This window comes from Gymnodraco acuticeps, unplaced genomic scaffold, assembly GCF_902827175.1.
Source record: "Gymnodraco acuticeps unplaced genomic scaffold, fGymAcu1.1, whole genome shotgun sequence".
Classification (NCBI taxonomy): Eukaryota; Metazoa; Chordata; class Actinopteri; order Perciformes; family Bathydraconidae; genus Gymnodraco; species Gymnodraco acuticeps.
Window position 1 is genome coordinate 1,479,482 of NW_022990646.1, and position 13,840 is coordinate 1,493,321.

The 13,840-nt window shown below is 41.8% G+C and overlaps 1 protein-coding gene across 4 annotated transcripts in view; it reads right to left on the minus strand.

The window, feature by feature from the left end:
* Nucleotides 1-1,244: 1,244 nt before the first annotated feature.
* LOC117554754 (A-kinase anchor protein 2) overlaps nt 1,245-13,840 on the minus strand; it is a 94,526-nt gene continuing 81,930 nt past the window's right edge. For 2 of the 4 annotated variants that reach the window (XM_034229246.1, XM_034229250.1), the window contains exons 10-17: nt 9,565-9,768; nt 8,586-8,948; nt 7,541-7,639; nt 7,339-7,440; nt 5,811-7,224; nt 5,059-5,234; nt 4,281-4,319; nt 1,245-2,916 (exon numbers count right to left, since the gene is read on the minus strand). In XM_034229246.1, the coding sequence (XP_034085137.1) occupies nt 2,785-2,916; nt 4,281-4,319; nt 5,059-5,234; nt 5,811-7,224; nt 7,339-7,440; nt 7,541-7,639; nt 8,586-8,948; nt 9,565-9,768 (2,529 nt within the window). In that variant the 3' untranslated portion in view covers nt 1,245-2,784. The remainder of the gene's footprint in view (nt 2,917-4,280; nt 4,320-5,058; nt 5,235-5,810; nt 7,225-7,338; nt 7,441-7,540; nt 7,640-8,585; nt 8,949-9,564; nt 9,769-13,840) is intronic. The other 2 variants (XM_034229248.1, XM_034229249.1) reach the window with 2 other exon arrangements.

A 13,840-nucleotide genomic window follows, 5' to 3' on the forward strand; every position in this document is an offset into this window, starting at 1 on the left:
AACTCAATCAGAAAAAGTAACTGACTACATTTAGTTATTTTTGTTTCAAATGACATCTTAGTTTAACACCAGAATAAAACACTCCGAGATCCCACGTGTACAGGTTTTGTTTTTAATGAGAAAATATTCATAATATGTATAGTAGGTGTATAAGTGTGAGCCTTACATGTCCTATAAAATAAGAAAGCAGAGTATGAGCGTACAAGTGGTTAACATAGGAACAGAGGTTATACTGTATAATACGATTGCTTTATCGCAGACACACGCTGAAGCTTGGGCACTCCTGCAGGGGAACTACCAGCATTTTCAAAAGATAAATAAAACATCTCTGCACCATGAACTCAAACAACAAAAGCATAATAATCAATCAGAGACAAAGCCTTTGTTTTTGTTGCTTAAAACTCAAATTGTGCTGTTAATAAAGCTAAGATATAGGAGACTATCATGTCAAACATCACTATCAGTTTTCTGCCATTCAACCCTGAAAAGATCTGGGTTCAAGCATCTCTATAATCTAATATTTATTTTGTAAAAATGCGTCACAATACCATTTTGTTTTTGCCTAAACCGGTTGCAAAACCTCATATCAGCATCACTGTACCTGCGTTGCAACTATTCACACACTTCCTGTTGCACCACAATGACACCTCCGCCATAAAAAGGGACACTGGTTCTCTTTAAATACTTTTTTTCACTATATATTATCACGTGTAGAAAAACAAGGAAGAGGTGGGTTTTCTGGAACCAATATATGGTGATTGTTTCCGGGGGAAAGGGACACATCACACACTTCTGCTTGGTGGTTACTGGCACTGTTTCCCCCATCATTATAATTAAATAGAGTCAGATCATTTGCACTTAGGATGGGACTGTCCCAATAAATATAACCGAAAGTCATTAATGGTCAGTTCATGTCTCGCAGTTATGGAATTTCTGTGCAAGTTTACCTCAGTTTTAATGATATAGATTTGTATTCAGTGTGTTTGTGGGCACACTGAAAGGTCTAGACAAAAGGACACTTGAAACAGGAAATGCCAGCAGATGATCGAAAAAAAATAAAAAGTTCTCACCATCCTCCTGACATCCTAATGCTGGAAAATAATCTAAAAGGCTTCATTAAACAAGCGAACACAGACTGAAAATAGAATCCTATCAGTTAAAGTGGTTCGAAAATACATTTTCTTCATCCATGTTGAAACACTTTTCATTTAAAGTCAGTCCTGTAAGCTGCAGGGATTGTTCTGATTGCTTTTAATTTGCCTAAACTTGCTTTCTACCCCCTTATAGTGTTGCCTCCCAAATAGAAGCCTGAAACTCTTCAGTCGTTTAACGAAACAGAACGTCCTGCGAAATTCTCTCAATATATATAGTATAAAAACTGACAGCCCCAACACACAAATATCCAACTTTTGTGGTATTAACATAGAAAACGAACGGACACTCCGTTGCAGCCTGTTGAACTGATAGTTATTTTTGCCTATTTGTGTGCTTGTTTCAGGTTATAAAAGGAGTGTCATTTCATGCACACAATCAGTACTTCTTAAATAAATTGGAAACTAGGCTGACGGTATGAACACTTTTTTATAAAAACGCTTTTCCCCATACATTTCTATCATCAAACTTTATCCTCAGCTAGCAAGGGATAGTAGATACACGGCCCTGCTGGAATCTCTACATACATGTTCACAATACACAGTCCTACCTCAGTATAATACATCAAACAACTGCTTACATCTGAAAGCACGGGTCCGCAAAGCGACGTAGCGAGTAAAGGTAAAATAAGTGATTTTTAGAATACGAAACCCCCGACCCAGCCCTTTAATCAATACACACTGACTGAAGAGACGCAAACATGACCCACAGTCCCTCTTTATGAAGTCACTGAAGAGTAGTGTTTCCTTTCTATCTAACGCAGCTGTGTGTTTTACTCTTTTGAAACTGTTTTCATACAGAATAGGAGAAGATAACATACTCTGTACATATCGTGCATCCTATGATTACTCATGATCTAAGGCAAAGTTGAACCTTGATGCTAGTTTAGCTAATTTCCACGCTAGCATTTCCAAGGACAGTCAAGTCGGCACTTAAATTGAACACAGATGCTTCAAGTGATTGCAAAAGCTCCTACAAACATGTCATATGTGTCTCACATCTGTACTGTGGTGTACTGTGGCACTGCAGGATGCTCAATATCAAACTTTACTGAATGTGACGCACCAGGTCCCGTTGGGTTCATCAAATCCAGGTAGAAATCATTCTGAAATTACAGAAATATGGTCTTTCTTCGTTTTTTTTCCACACATTGTGAAAATGCTTTGGGTTGTTATCAAGCATCCATTGCCAAGAAAACATCATCAGCAAGTCTCAGGCAACCTGTCAAAGTAAAATCTTCAGATCTCAGCACATCTTTCAATACAAAAATTACAGGAAATTCCTATGAATATTTAAGTCATTCAACGTCTACTAACTGTTAAAACCTTTGAATCCTGAATCGCTCTTAAACCATCTTAAAACCCTTTCAAAGTGTCTTTTACGTCACTGACATTTTTCAAAATTGCCTCAACACCAATGTCTCTCACATTCTCAGTCTCTTAACATACGGTTGGCCTTCAATTCTTCTTTTCTTAGATGAGCCTCAATGGTCGAGCCAACGGGTCATGTGATCATAAGAATACTTTTAGTAAAATAAATACTTTTGTCCCTCTCCTTGCTGCGTTTTTTCTTCTTCTTGTCCTTCCCACTTGTTCTATAACTGTCTCTGGGAGGAGCTGCTTACTCTTCTGCTTACTCCTCTTCTTCTTCTTCCTCCTCCTCCTCTTCTTCTTCTCCTTCTCCATCCTCATTAGCGTAGATACCGGCCTCCCATTTCCGCGCCATGTCGCTTTTCCTCCTGGTGACGCGAGTGGCCTCCAGAACCTGTCAGTTAGAAAACAACAGTCAGAGAATCATATACGTAAGCACTGTTTACTAAAAAAATGTTTTAAGTGGCAACACCATCACAAAAGAAACACACCACAGTGGCTTTAACATCGCATGCAGTTTGTCAAAAACTGAGGGAGCGCTTGGTTAAACCATCCCGCAGTAAAGGAGTCATTAATAAACCACCAAATGAAGCGCACCTGCAGTATTTGACAGTAAAAACAAAGGTTATTTGACTCCATTTCAGGGGGAAATGTCATGCTTCAACATTGGATTTGATCCCCGATCACAATCTGTCTCACACACTCGTGCCAAGACACACACAGTGACTAACACATGAGCACAAAGGAGTGACTGTTTAGTGCGCAGGAATCCAGGGAGAAGGGGAAATGAGTGGAAAATGATGGACACTAAATTATTATTAAAACACTGAGGCCTACTTAAGCTTTTACGTCCCTAGTATTGTACTGTTTCTATGACCTCCAGTCCATAATGATCACAACATAGACATCAACCAAATATAACAACTCAGAAAAATGTACATATTATTTTAAGAATTGTATAATTCTTTGAATAAAGCATTGTATCCCGAAGACAAATTATGATATTTGTTACCTTTATCTATACATTTCACAGAAAATTACCATTATGTACGGATTATTCAACATTTGAACAATTATTTTGAAATAATACAATTACATTTTTTTTACCTTTACACTTAATGGCACAACTTGACCTTAACTACTGTATATATTTTAGTATTTAAATTTTTTTAACTGGGGCTGTATAATGTAAGTTGTATACAGAGGCTAAAAGCAGTCCATGGGGCAAGGGTTGGGGGGGGTCAAAGGTCACACCAAATTCATGGGAAAGCACATGCAGCACCAACACCACAGAGCAGAACACTAATGCAGTGTGACCACAAGCAGACCTGGGATCAGATTTCAAACTTTTAAGGTTTTCTTCACAGTATCTTCTCGGTCCAGGGTTTCAAACTAAAATAATACATCCCCATCTTTGTTTTCAGGATCTGGCCGAATGAGTGACGTTACATTTATCATCTACAAACTTGTATACAGTACGTTACATGGGGAATACGAAAGTGGCTCCCAGTGGAAATCTCCACTCTAGGAACTCGTCTGTATATATACACAACGCTCATGGAAGGAGATAAGATATAGAGATAGAGGGGAGGACATCGTCTGAAACCTGGCAGCGGACACAGCGTATGGGCCGCCAGCTCTAACCACTGTTTAGTTGTTACAGAAACAAATTAAATGGGAATGTATTGCTTTTCCAATACTTTTGAATAGAGTCTGACCCAGGTCTGTGAGTTAAGGAGTGAACAGTGAGACAGGTACCTCAGTGGTTACCTCGTTGACCAGCAACAAATGGGCATACTGAGCGACCAGCAGGAGAGAAGCAACAGTACAAAGAGTCAACATGTGAAAAACAATACCTGCAACAGTGGGAAACAAAAAGCCTGCCGGATGTTCAAGATACATTCTGTTAGATACCTTGAAAAAGGCATGATAAATAGGTGTGCTTTACGGTATATATGATTTGTTAGTATAATGTGATATTGCTCACAGGTGTATCTTTCCTTGTTTGGGAATAAATGAAGTGTATGGACCAACAGATGGGGAAGTGAAACTGCTGCTTGAGACAATTTCTGGTTATGTAAATGTTTCTTTCCACCATCCAAGCCAGTAACCTTTGTTTGCACAGTGTGGTCTGCCAACATTGAATACTTCTTCTCAAGAGAGACCTTATTCCGGATAATGACACACCGCTGGACACCCTGGCATGTAAAGACACATTCAGATAGAAAGAATGAGAGACAATAGAGTCAGGAGAGAAATCCCCCGGCGTCTCGGACTTACTTTCAATTTCAGTTCCTGCTACTGGCTTGGAAATTCCCTTCGGTGTTGTACAGTGTTAGCTCATGCCAACAGGGCATGTGTGAAAGAATTTAGGTATGGTGACATTTAAGTATTTAATGCCATTGAACCACAAACTTTCACTCACCTTTCTGCTACTGTCCCTCCCTGAGATACATGATGGCATTGTTATCCCATGTTATTCTGTTGTTAGATGTTCAACAAGAACTCCTACAGGTTTATTCAGTTAGATACTCACGCTGTTGTCATCGATTTTCTCCCTCCTCTTCACTTTGTGTGTTTCGTAGTCTTCCATTAGCGTCTGCATGTAGTTTTTGGGTCGTCCTCCGGAGTCCTCGCTGCCGGCGTCGGACAGCGCTCCCTCTGAGGGCGAGGGGGAGACGGGGGGAGCAGGGCGAACCTTCTCGATCTTTCCTGGGAAAAAAACATGGAGTTAGACAGGCTTGTTAAAACAAACACCATCACACAAGGCATGAGTGATCCAAGTAAGCAAATACATTTAGAAAATAAATGTTTTGTAGTTTTAGTGCAGCATATTTGTGTAGCAATGCAGTCAGGGCTGCATAGAAATATTTATATTTTTATAAAAAAAAAAAATGTTGGGCCAGATTAGCCTTTATTGGAGATGACAGAGTTGAAAGGGGAATGACATGCGTACATGGTTCCAGGCGGGATTCGAACCTGGGTCCTCTCCTTGGGAACTGAGTCCCCACATTATTTTGATTATTGATTTATCTGCATCTGATTTGTTTTATCAATAAATGACTCATTCAACATCTTCAAGTATATTTTTTGTTGGATTTAAAGTACAAAATCGCCCAAAATATTATCTTAATGAGAAACGACAATAAAAACAGCTAATCCATTGATTTCAGAGGTTTTGATCAGATGATATTTTGTATTTCTAAATTATATTTTCTTCATAAAAAACTAAGACAAAGTATTGATGATTGAAACAGCTACCAATTGCTTCTTCTGATAGTGACTCACCTGGAGCCGTCCTCGCTGTCAGAGTGAGTCGAGCTGGCAGGCTGTTGCTCTTCATCTTGTCTGCTGGGGAGATATTGGTTTGCCGCACCCTCACGGGACCCTGATTGTTGCTGGGAGCGTTGCCAGGCGTGTTGCCGGAGTGGACCCTGACGGCGGGCTGCTCCACCCTCTGCTTCTTCAGCTCCTCCTCCCTTTGCTGAGCGGCTCGGATCTCCTCCTCAATCATGGACAGAGTCCTCTGCTTCTTGGAGCGCAGGCGGAACGGCCCACTGGACGCCTCCACCTCGGGGCCTTTCGCTGCGGCCGCTGTGCTCCGCAGCTCGGCCGCCTCCGAGTACTTGCTGAAGTAGCTGAACTCCGGTTTCTCCGGGCTTGGGGGAGAAGGGGGACGGTAGACTGGGGTCGGCCGGGACACTGGAGCAGCTGTGGAGGCAGGAGCTGGAGCCGGGGCTGAGGAGGCGAGGGCTCTGGCGTAAGAGGATTGGATTTTGATCCTTGGGCCTCCATGTTTGGGTCTCTGCGGGGGGGAGATGGGCTGAGAGGGAGGGGGAGAAGGCGCCTGGAGCTGCTGCAGAGCGTGTTCTGACTCTAAAGGCTTCTCAAACCCTACTTCTGGACGTCTGTCTGGCAGAGGAGACAGGTTGGATGGAGCAGGACTGGAGGACATGGGTGACTGGAGACTAGGAGCTCCACCAGAGGATGCAGGGGAGGAAGACACTGGCACTGGGCTTCCTGTCGAGGCTGAGGATGGAGACACTGGGGCGCTGAGCTGTGAAGAATTCAAGTCGGAGGGCAGCCAATCATCTCCGTCCTGAGCTGACAGGGCGCTCTGGATGGCGTTTTGGACGAGGACTCCTGCCTGGTACTCCAGCTCGAATTCTGATGGGCTGCCATTGGTCTGCCCATTTACAGGCGTGGTGGGCTGGGACGTCGGCGGGGACACCGGGGTGAGGGGCTGAGGGGTCGGCGGTAGCGAAGCCCCGCTGTCGGAAACATTATCCGAGCTAAACACGGTGGTGTCCTGAGAGCGGAGAGACAACTCGTCTAACCCTGAGTCAGACTCCTCGGGGTGGAAACCCGGGTGGAACGGGCTCTTCCCCTCCTCGTCGTCAGGCAGGATGGTCATCACCGCTCGTGCACAGGTAAACTCTGCTCCGTATCCTTCATCAGACCAGGTCACATGACTATCCCCGGTGTCTCCAATACTGTCACTGAACCCCTGGCTGCTCCTGGGTGTGGATTTGGAAAAGGGTTTGGCGGAGTACATGTAAGGAGCCACGTCCCTCTTGGTAGCGTCTCCTTGCAGAAACTGCTTCCTGGCAGAGGAGAAGTTGATCTGCTCCTGCACAATGTCCTCCTTCCTGTTCAGATCTGGGTCAAAGGTCACCATTGTGGGAGGTCCTGAAACCTGGGGCTGCAAATCGAGATGGGGGAACAGTGAAGAGAGGAGAATAAAAAGATAAGGTGAGACAAAAAATACTGGTAATTAATCATCAGCTAATAATGTGTGTGTGTGTGTGTGTGTTACCTGTGTGTGTGTGTAAGTGGGACTCTGTTTATGCTGTTTCCTCTCCTGGTATTTCTTGAGAGACTCGAGCTGCTCTGCGTCCAGCTGATTTTCCAAAGGAATCTGTAATAAATGAATGATCGAAACAAAAAAACAATCAGTCAGTTTGTCTTAAAGTGAAGGGAGGTCAAATCAAATATAAAAAGATGAAATGGGAGGCTACCTCCTGGGGGGGGTTCCACCAGCGCTTGGCGATGCCGGGGTTTTTCTTCACTGCCTGGTCTTTGATCAGCTCTTGACGCTCTCGCTCCAGCTCCTCCACCTGAGGAAGGAAGACAGCGATAATATTCATAAAGAGCTTTCTTTAAATTTCAATTTCTGATAGCATTAACTTTGAACGACATTAGCTGATAAAGATATCAGAAAAGTTGGTGATGCAAGTAATAAGTGTTTGTTATTGCATTACCAAAAGTGTATTTAGCAGGTTGTTTTAAAAAGAGAATTATGAAAAGTTGGTGAATTGGATGAACATTTTGAATCTTTCAGTTGTTGGTTTAAAAACTCTCTCTGCTGGTCATCACAGTCTCTGATTAAAATGTGAACCACAACTAACCTTTTGACACTGTTAGCATCATGTGCTTGTCTTAACTTACCACATCCTTTCCATTTCAAAACTTCTTCCATTAAGGTTGTAATGTCTTCTTTCTATGGTTTGATCTAGGTGGATTTGTACAGTATAAGCTGTGGTTTTGGTCAGATCTTATAACACCTAAAACAAATCTTTAATAATATTACTTTATTTTTCATTTTTACCTCAACACTATTTTTAGAATGTTTTAGACCTGTGTTTTTCTTTCAACCTTCTTAGAGAAAATGCCTTTTTTGTCAACTTTCAGTCAGGAATAAACTTTCATTCACGACTCAGTTTAGAAGAGGATCAAGAGTCTTAATACTTTCAAGAATTGTTTTAAGTATAAGTCATTTATTTTGACGCCTGTCATACATTTGGCATGCATTTTATAAAGTCTCATAACAAAGCAAGCAGTTTAGACTTGTTGACAAAAAAAGCCTGACTTTAAAATTACTAATCCAAGGAAACGCTTATTTATTCTTGTGTACATATTGTTTATATGAGCCCTTATTATTATTATTATTAGACACAAGGTCTCCATTAACGTTTACATTACTGCCGTGCTGTGTAGTTTTTGCTACTGTCTGTCTGTCTGCTGTATCTGTTCCAGCTGATACCTAATCTCTCAGCAGTTTACCTCTCCTGAGGGTCGTCTCCTCGCCACCCTGACCTGCTGCTCCTCTCCGGGCGTGAAGAGCTTCGCTGGTCGCTTCTCCTCCTGAAACGCTCTCAGCTCAAACTTGGCCCCCCCGCTCCCCGTCTCCCCCCCCTGCACGTGGCCATTGGTCCTCACAGCAGAGTCCTCGTGGTGCAGGAACGTGGTTTCTCTCTGACCCTCCACCACCACTGCATGGTGATTGACGGGGGAGGAGGCTGACATGCAGACGGAGGGAGAGTTTCCATCGATGCTGATGATCTTGCTGTGTTCTGACGGAGAAGAGGTTCCGTTGGTGGGGGTTTCGGAGGCGGCGTCTAAAACCTGGTCCAAGTAACGGATCTCCTGTAGACGAAGGAGATAATGTAAATGCTATGGTTGTTCTGTAATGTTCATCAACTCCTCGTACTATCATCATAAGGGTGAACAATGCAGATGAGACAATGAGCCATGTAACCATACAGCATATCATGATACTTTTACTAGAGTAGATGATAATAAACATACAATTAGTGGACATTGGAGTAATTGCATCTTTATAACGGCAGGAAATGGAGAACATCAAGTTTTACTGGCACAAAAACACACAAGAGAAGCAGCTTTTTCCACAGGTATTTTTTCTGTCATCTAAACATGTTCATCTTATCTTAATTATCAGGGAGAGCAATTTTGGCATCGTCCTATGAAACTCTGACAAAGGCATATCTGATCTGGAGTTATGGTCTAGATTTTTGGGACAGGCCACATAAAAACATAAAATTAAACGCGGTTAAGTTTCAGACTTATGCTTAAGGTATTTGCTAAATTATATGTACAGCATAGTTATATTTTGACGACAAAACCATCTAATGAAATACCACCCAGACCAAGATAGACCGGCACAGGTAATACATTTTAAAGATGGTGAATACAAATCAAGAAAACAAAAAACTGAGAGTTTGACCTCAGAGAATGAGCATACCTGCACCACCTCGCTGTCAGGAACTGCATTATGGGCTTTGTTGCTGGGGCTGCTGAGGCAGCCATGTTGGATCTGCTGGCTCTCCAGCTCCATGGCTGCAGGGCTGTCAGTGATGACGCTGACCGATTCCTGGAAACTCACGCTCTTCAGGGCTCGCTCTCTAGGTGTTGTGTCACTGACATCCTCGGCTGCCCGCCACGATTTCTGTGTAAACAAAACAAACAACAAACACGAGCATCAGAGATACTGATCACTTTCATTTAGTGATTGAAAAAAGCATTTAAAGAGAACCTGTACTTTTTCTCAGGAAGAGATCTCTAAAAAATGCACACACCTCAAACAGACACATGTCACGCACATGAGGCTGTCTGTCTGCATTGCAGTAGAACTGTGTTATGTTAGACCAGGCTCCCACCACTTGGGGGCACCAACACTCCCAGTCTGCTGCTTTATGACAGAAAAGAACCATAACATCTTCCATGGTGCTGAAGACTATTGTATTCTCTTTCAAAGACATTCACTGGTCTGTGAATGAATCAATGTACTGGAAACTTGGCCAAAAAATCAAACGCTGTAACTCTTCCTGCCTCACATTTGATCTAAAACTTTATTTAACAAACTGGCAGACTGGCAGGTGGGATGGCAGTTAATCATTTTTACAGTTTTTGGAGGAACAGAACAGTTAGGGATGTTTGTCGAGATTTTATTGCAGACAAGGGGAAGAAACTATGCGTTTCTCTTAACAGTATGTGTCAGAATTATTTATTTTAGGATCTGAGTCAGATGCCACTTGACACTTTATCATATTACTAGTTCTGCATTTAAGTCTGAAGTGTCCATGGCAGAGGAGTAGGCAGCTACTCCATGCACAGCAGTGTTAAAGATACTTTAATCAAACGAGGGCTTAACATTTGCTCTCCTCACATATTCACTCCCTGTATTTTCCCGACCTCAGCCGGGTGCATGGCTCAAGGCCACATTATTAGTAGTTGTTATGAGAGGATGAAATATATCTTCCAATATACAAATGTCCCTCGTGAGTTGGTCACACAGCCTGTATGAACAGATTGTGATATGCAGATACAAGACGAGGAAATAGGGTGTAGAAAAGTAATAAAACTATCCCCACAAATGAAATGAAATATATTGCAAAACATTGCATATATGGACAAATGCACTTTATTTTATCAAAAGTGAAACACTTCTCTGGGTGTGCAAAACAGTTAATGGTTACGTAATACATTTATTGAATCATCAGTGAACACAATGTCACACCCTTATAAATAAAAAATTACCAGTTAATGCAACACTGTGATGTTACATTAATCATCAGCTTATTTCAGAATTCTTTTTTTAAACCAAGCTCTGATTCTATAAAACACATTTATAATGTTTTAAACTAATCCACATTTATAACCCATACTTTACTGCCACATTAATTTACTTCTCAACTGTGCTTGCAATTTCACTGACAGTGTGATTTATCCAGGGAGGAGATGTACAAACAGGGGTCGAGGGTCTGGTTAAAAGGACACGTTGGTGGACACGTTGGCATGCGGGGGTTCAAACCTGCGACCTTCTGTTTTTGTGAACCATCCATCCAACACATTCCAGATCCACTGTTAGCAAGAAACGCACTCCTGTGTATACTGACCTCCTTTCTGTTTCTACAGAGGCCACCAACAAATACTCTTTTGGCTTCCTGATTTACTGCCTTGCGCCGAGCACACCTCTGTTCGGACTTCGGAGGACGTGTTTACTTCCACGAGGGGTTGTTGACCCTCTTCTTTGTGACATGTGAGAGTGTGTGCGTTGGGATTTAATGAGGACCACTTCAGTGAATTGGCTCAGTGTTCAGCTGAAGCACACACAGCCATATGGAGGAAGTCTTTACTTTGTAACCTCTCGTACACTGAAGGACTCGAACACATTACCAGCCATTTGATGATATTCAGGGACTTTTCTACTGTTCTACATGATATGTTATGCAGAAACGAGTTGCACATTTAGGACACAGTATCAACTTAAAGGGCTAGTTTAAAATCTTGATTGTTGTACGATCCTTTTCTACTGCTCTTGCTATTCTCTCCCTTTTTTCTTGGTCCTCATCCTCTCCTCCGTTGAAACCTCTCTCTCGATATTTGCGTCTTTTCCTTCCTCTCATTTCCTTTCTAGAATTGTTAAATGAAGAAACAGCGGTCTAGGAAGTCACATGGCCGACTGTATCCTCCCTCGTCTCCCTTTAGAAAGCATGTTCTTGTCTTTAGTGCTCCTTCACCCCAGTTCTCCCTCTCATCCTCGTGTCTCCTGTTTCTATTGATGAAAAAAAAAAACATTCCCTGAGGGCATTTTGTTGACCCATCTGGCTCAGTCACATGATTTAACTGTGTCATGAAGAGCATGATATACAGTATACATCTTACTAAACGTATTCTCTTAAAGGAGTACTCTAGGAGAATATTTAGTAAAACAACTTTTGATTAGAATAAAGTATAAAGGAAACAAACCTAGCCACAGAAATATGAAATAAATAGTAGAGTAGAATAAAGAACAGCAAAGCTAGCTGCTTTTTTTGGCTGTACTTTGGAAGTGTAAGCTAAATGCTAATATCGACATGCTAACATGCTCACAATGACAATGCTAAAGATGCTGCCAAGCAGGTGATTTTAGCCAATGTTAATCACATGCTGTGTGTTAGCATGCTAACATTTGCTAGTTAGCACTTAACACAAAGTAAAGCTGAGGCTAATGGGAAGCTTAAATGTAAAAGCAACAACCTAAAAGGCATTTAAGAAATGATGGAGAAAAACTAGCTAATTTCACTGCTAAGAGAGCATCAATAAAGTGTCTCATTTGAGAAATCATCGAACCAAAAGCTAGGCTATCAACGCTTAACTTCAGCGAAAGGGATTCTTTCTTTAGCCAAATTATGAAGATAAATTACGCCATGGACACTGAACAACTCAAGACAACATGTTTAAACTATATTATTCTGGTCTCTAGTTAAAGAGAGAATATAATGATTTTTATTTACTTAATGATATTAGCGACCATGTGAGAACCAAATCTCATTTCTATGTACACTCTCACTGACAAAGTATTTTGTCTTGTTACCTTTGACCCATTGTGTGTACTGGATGTGTATGTGCGTGCATGTGCAGGAATGTATGTATGTGTGTGTGTGTGTGTGTGTGTGTGTGTGTGTGTGTGTGTGTGAGACACAAAGTGTGTGTCGAGCAGGCGGGAGGATATCCTGTTACTGCCTCAGGAAAACAGTACTACTGGAATGTCTCATATGAAATGGTATTCTCCTACACACACACAATGAAAGGAGCTGTGTGTGACTGTGAGGTATATGCAGGAATCCTGAAGTCAAATGTAATACCTTTTAAGACCCTTTCCATCCATTTTAAGACCTCATCGCCACTTCGAGTTTTAACCGGTTACATTGGCGACACACTTTACCTCACATTTACTATACAGTATTGATTGTCCTTCCTCCTTATCTTCCAACCATTTGGACGCAAATTAGCATTTCCCCATAACGATGTTGTTTAACAACCGGCGTAAACGGACCTTCGCGAGCTATCAAGCAGTGAGCGTGCGCTGTCCTGTTCAGATGACGTCAGATCCAACGGGATGCCATAAATAAACTACACAGAATCACACTACACACCTACGCAATGATTACATTCAGGCACACTGTAGAATACAACCTCTTTGGACAATTGATATACTTATTGAAAACAAGCTACAAAATGTAATACCTTGGAAAAAGCCGTTTAATACTTTTTAATAGCCTTCATTTTCGCTAAATTGATTTATCAACTTTTAATACTTTTTAAGACCCCGCGGACATCCTGGACTGTAGTTGTGTAGCAGTGTGGTCTTTAAAGTGTGTGCATCTGTATCGGAGGTGTGTATTCATGTGTGTGTTTCTGACTCTCATTGAGGTGAGCTGACATTCCAGGCATAACTAGCTGAACTAGCTGTCCTCAAGGCTCGGACTCTGAGACTTGTGATGAGGGAGCCTGCTTGGCGGAGCAAAGAGAGTGAGTGTGTGTGTGTGTGTGTGTGTGTGTGTGTGTGTGTGTCCAACAGTGCAATCTTTGAGCGTGTTTAACTACAGAAAGAAATCATGTAACTGTACTAAAAAGATACAATTATTCCTGGTTTGTTTGAACGTCTGAAACCATAAGCACGTTGTATTACTCTTGGATCAGCAGTCAGGTTTCCATTAGTCTTTAAACAACCATTAATGCTCTGCAACAGTTAC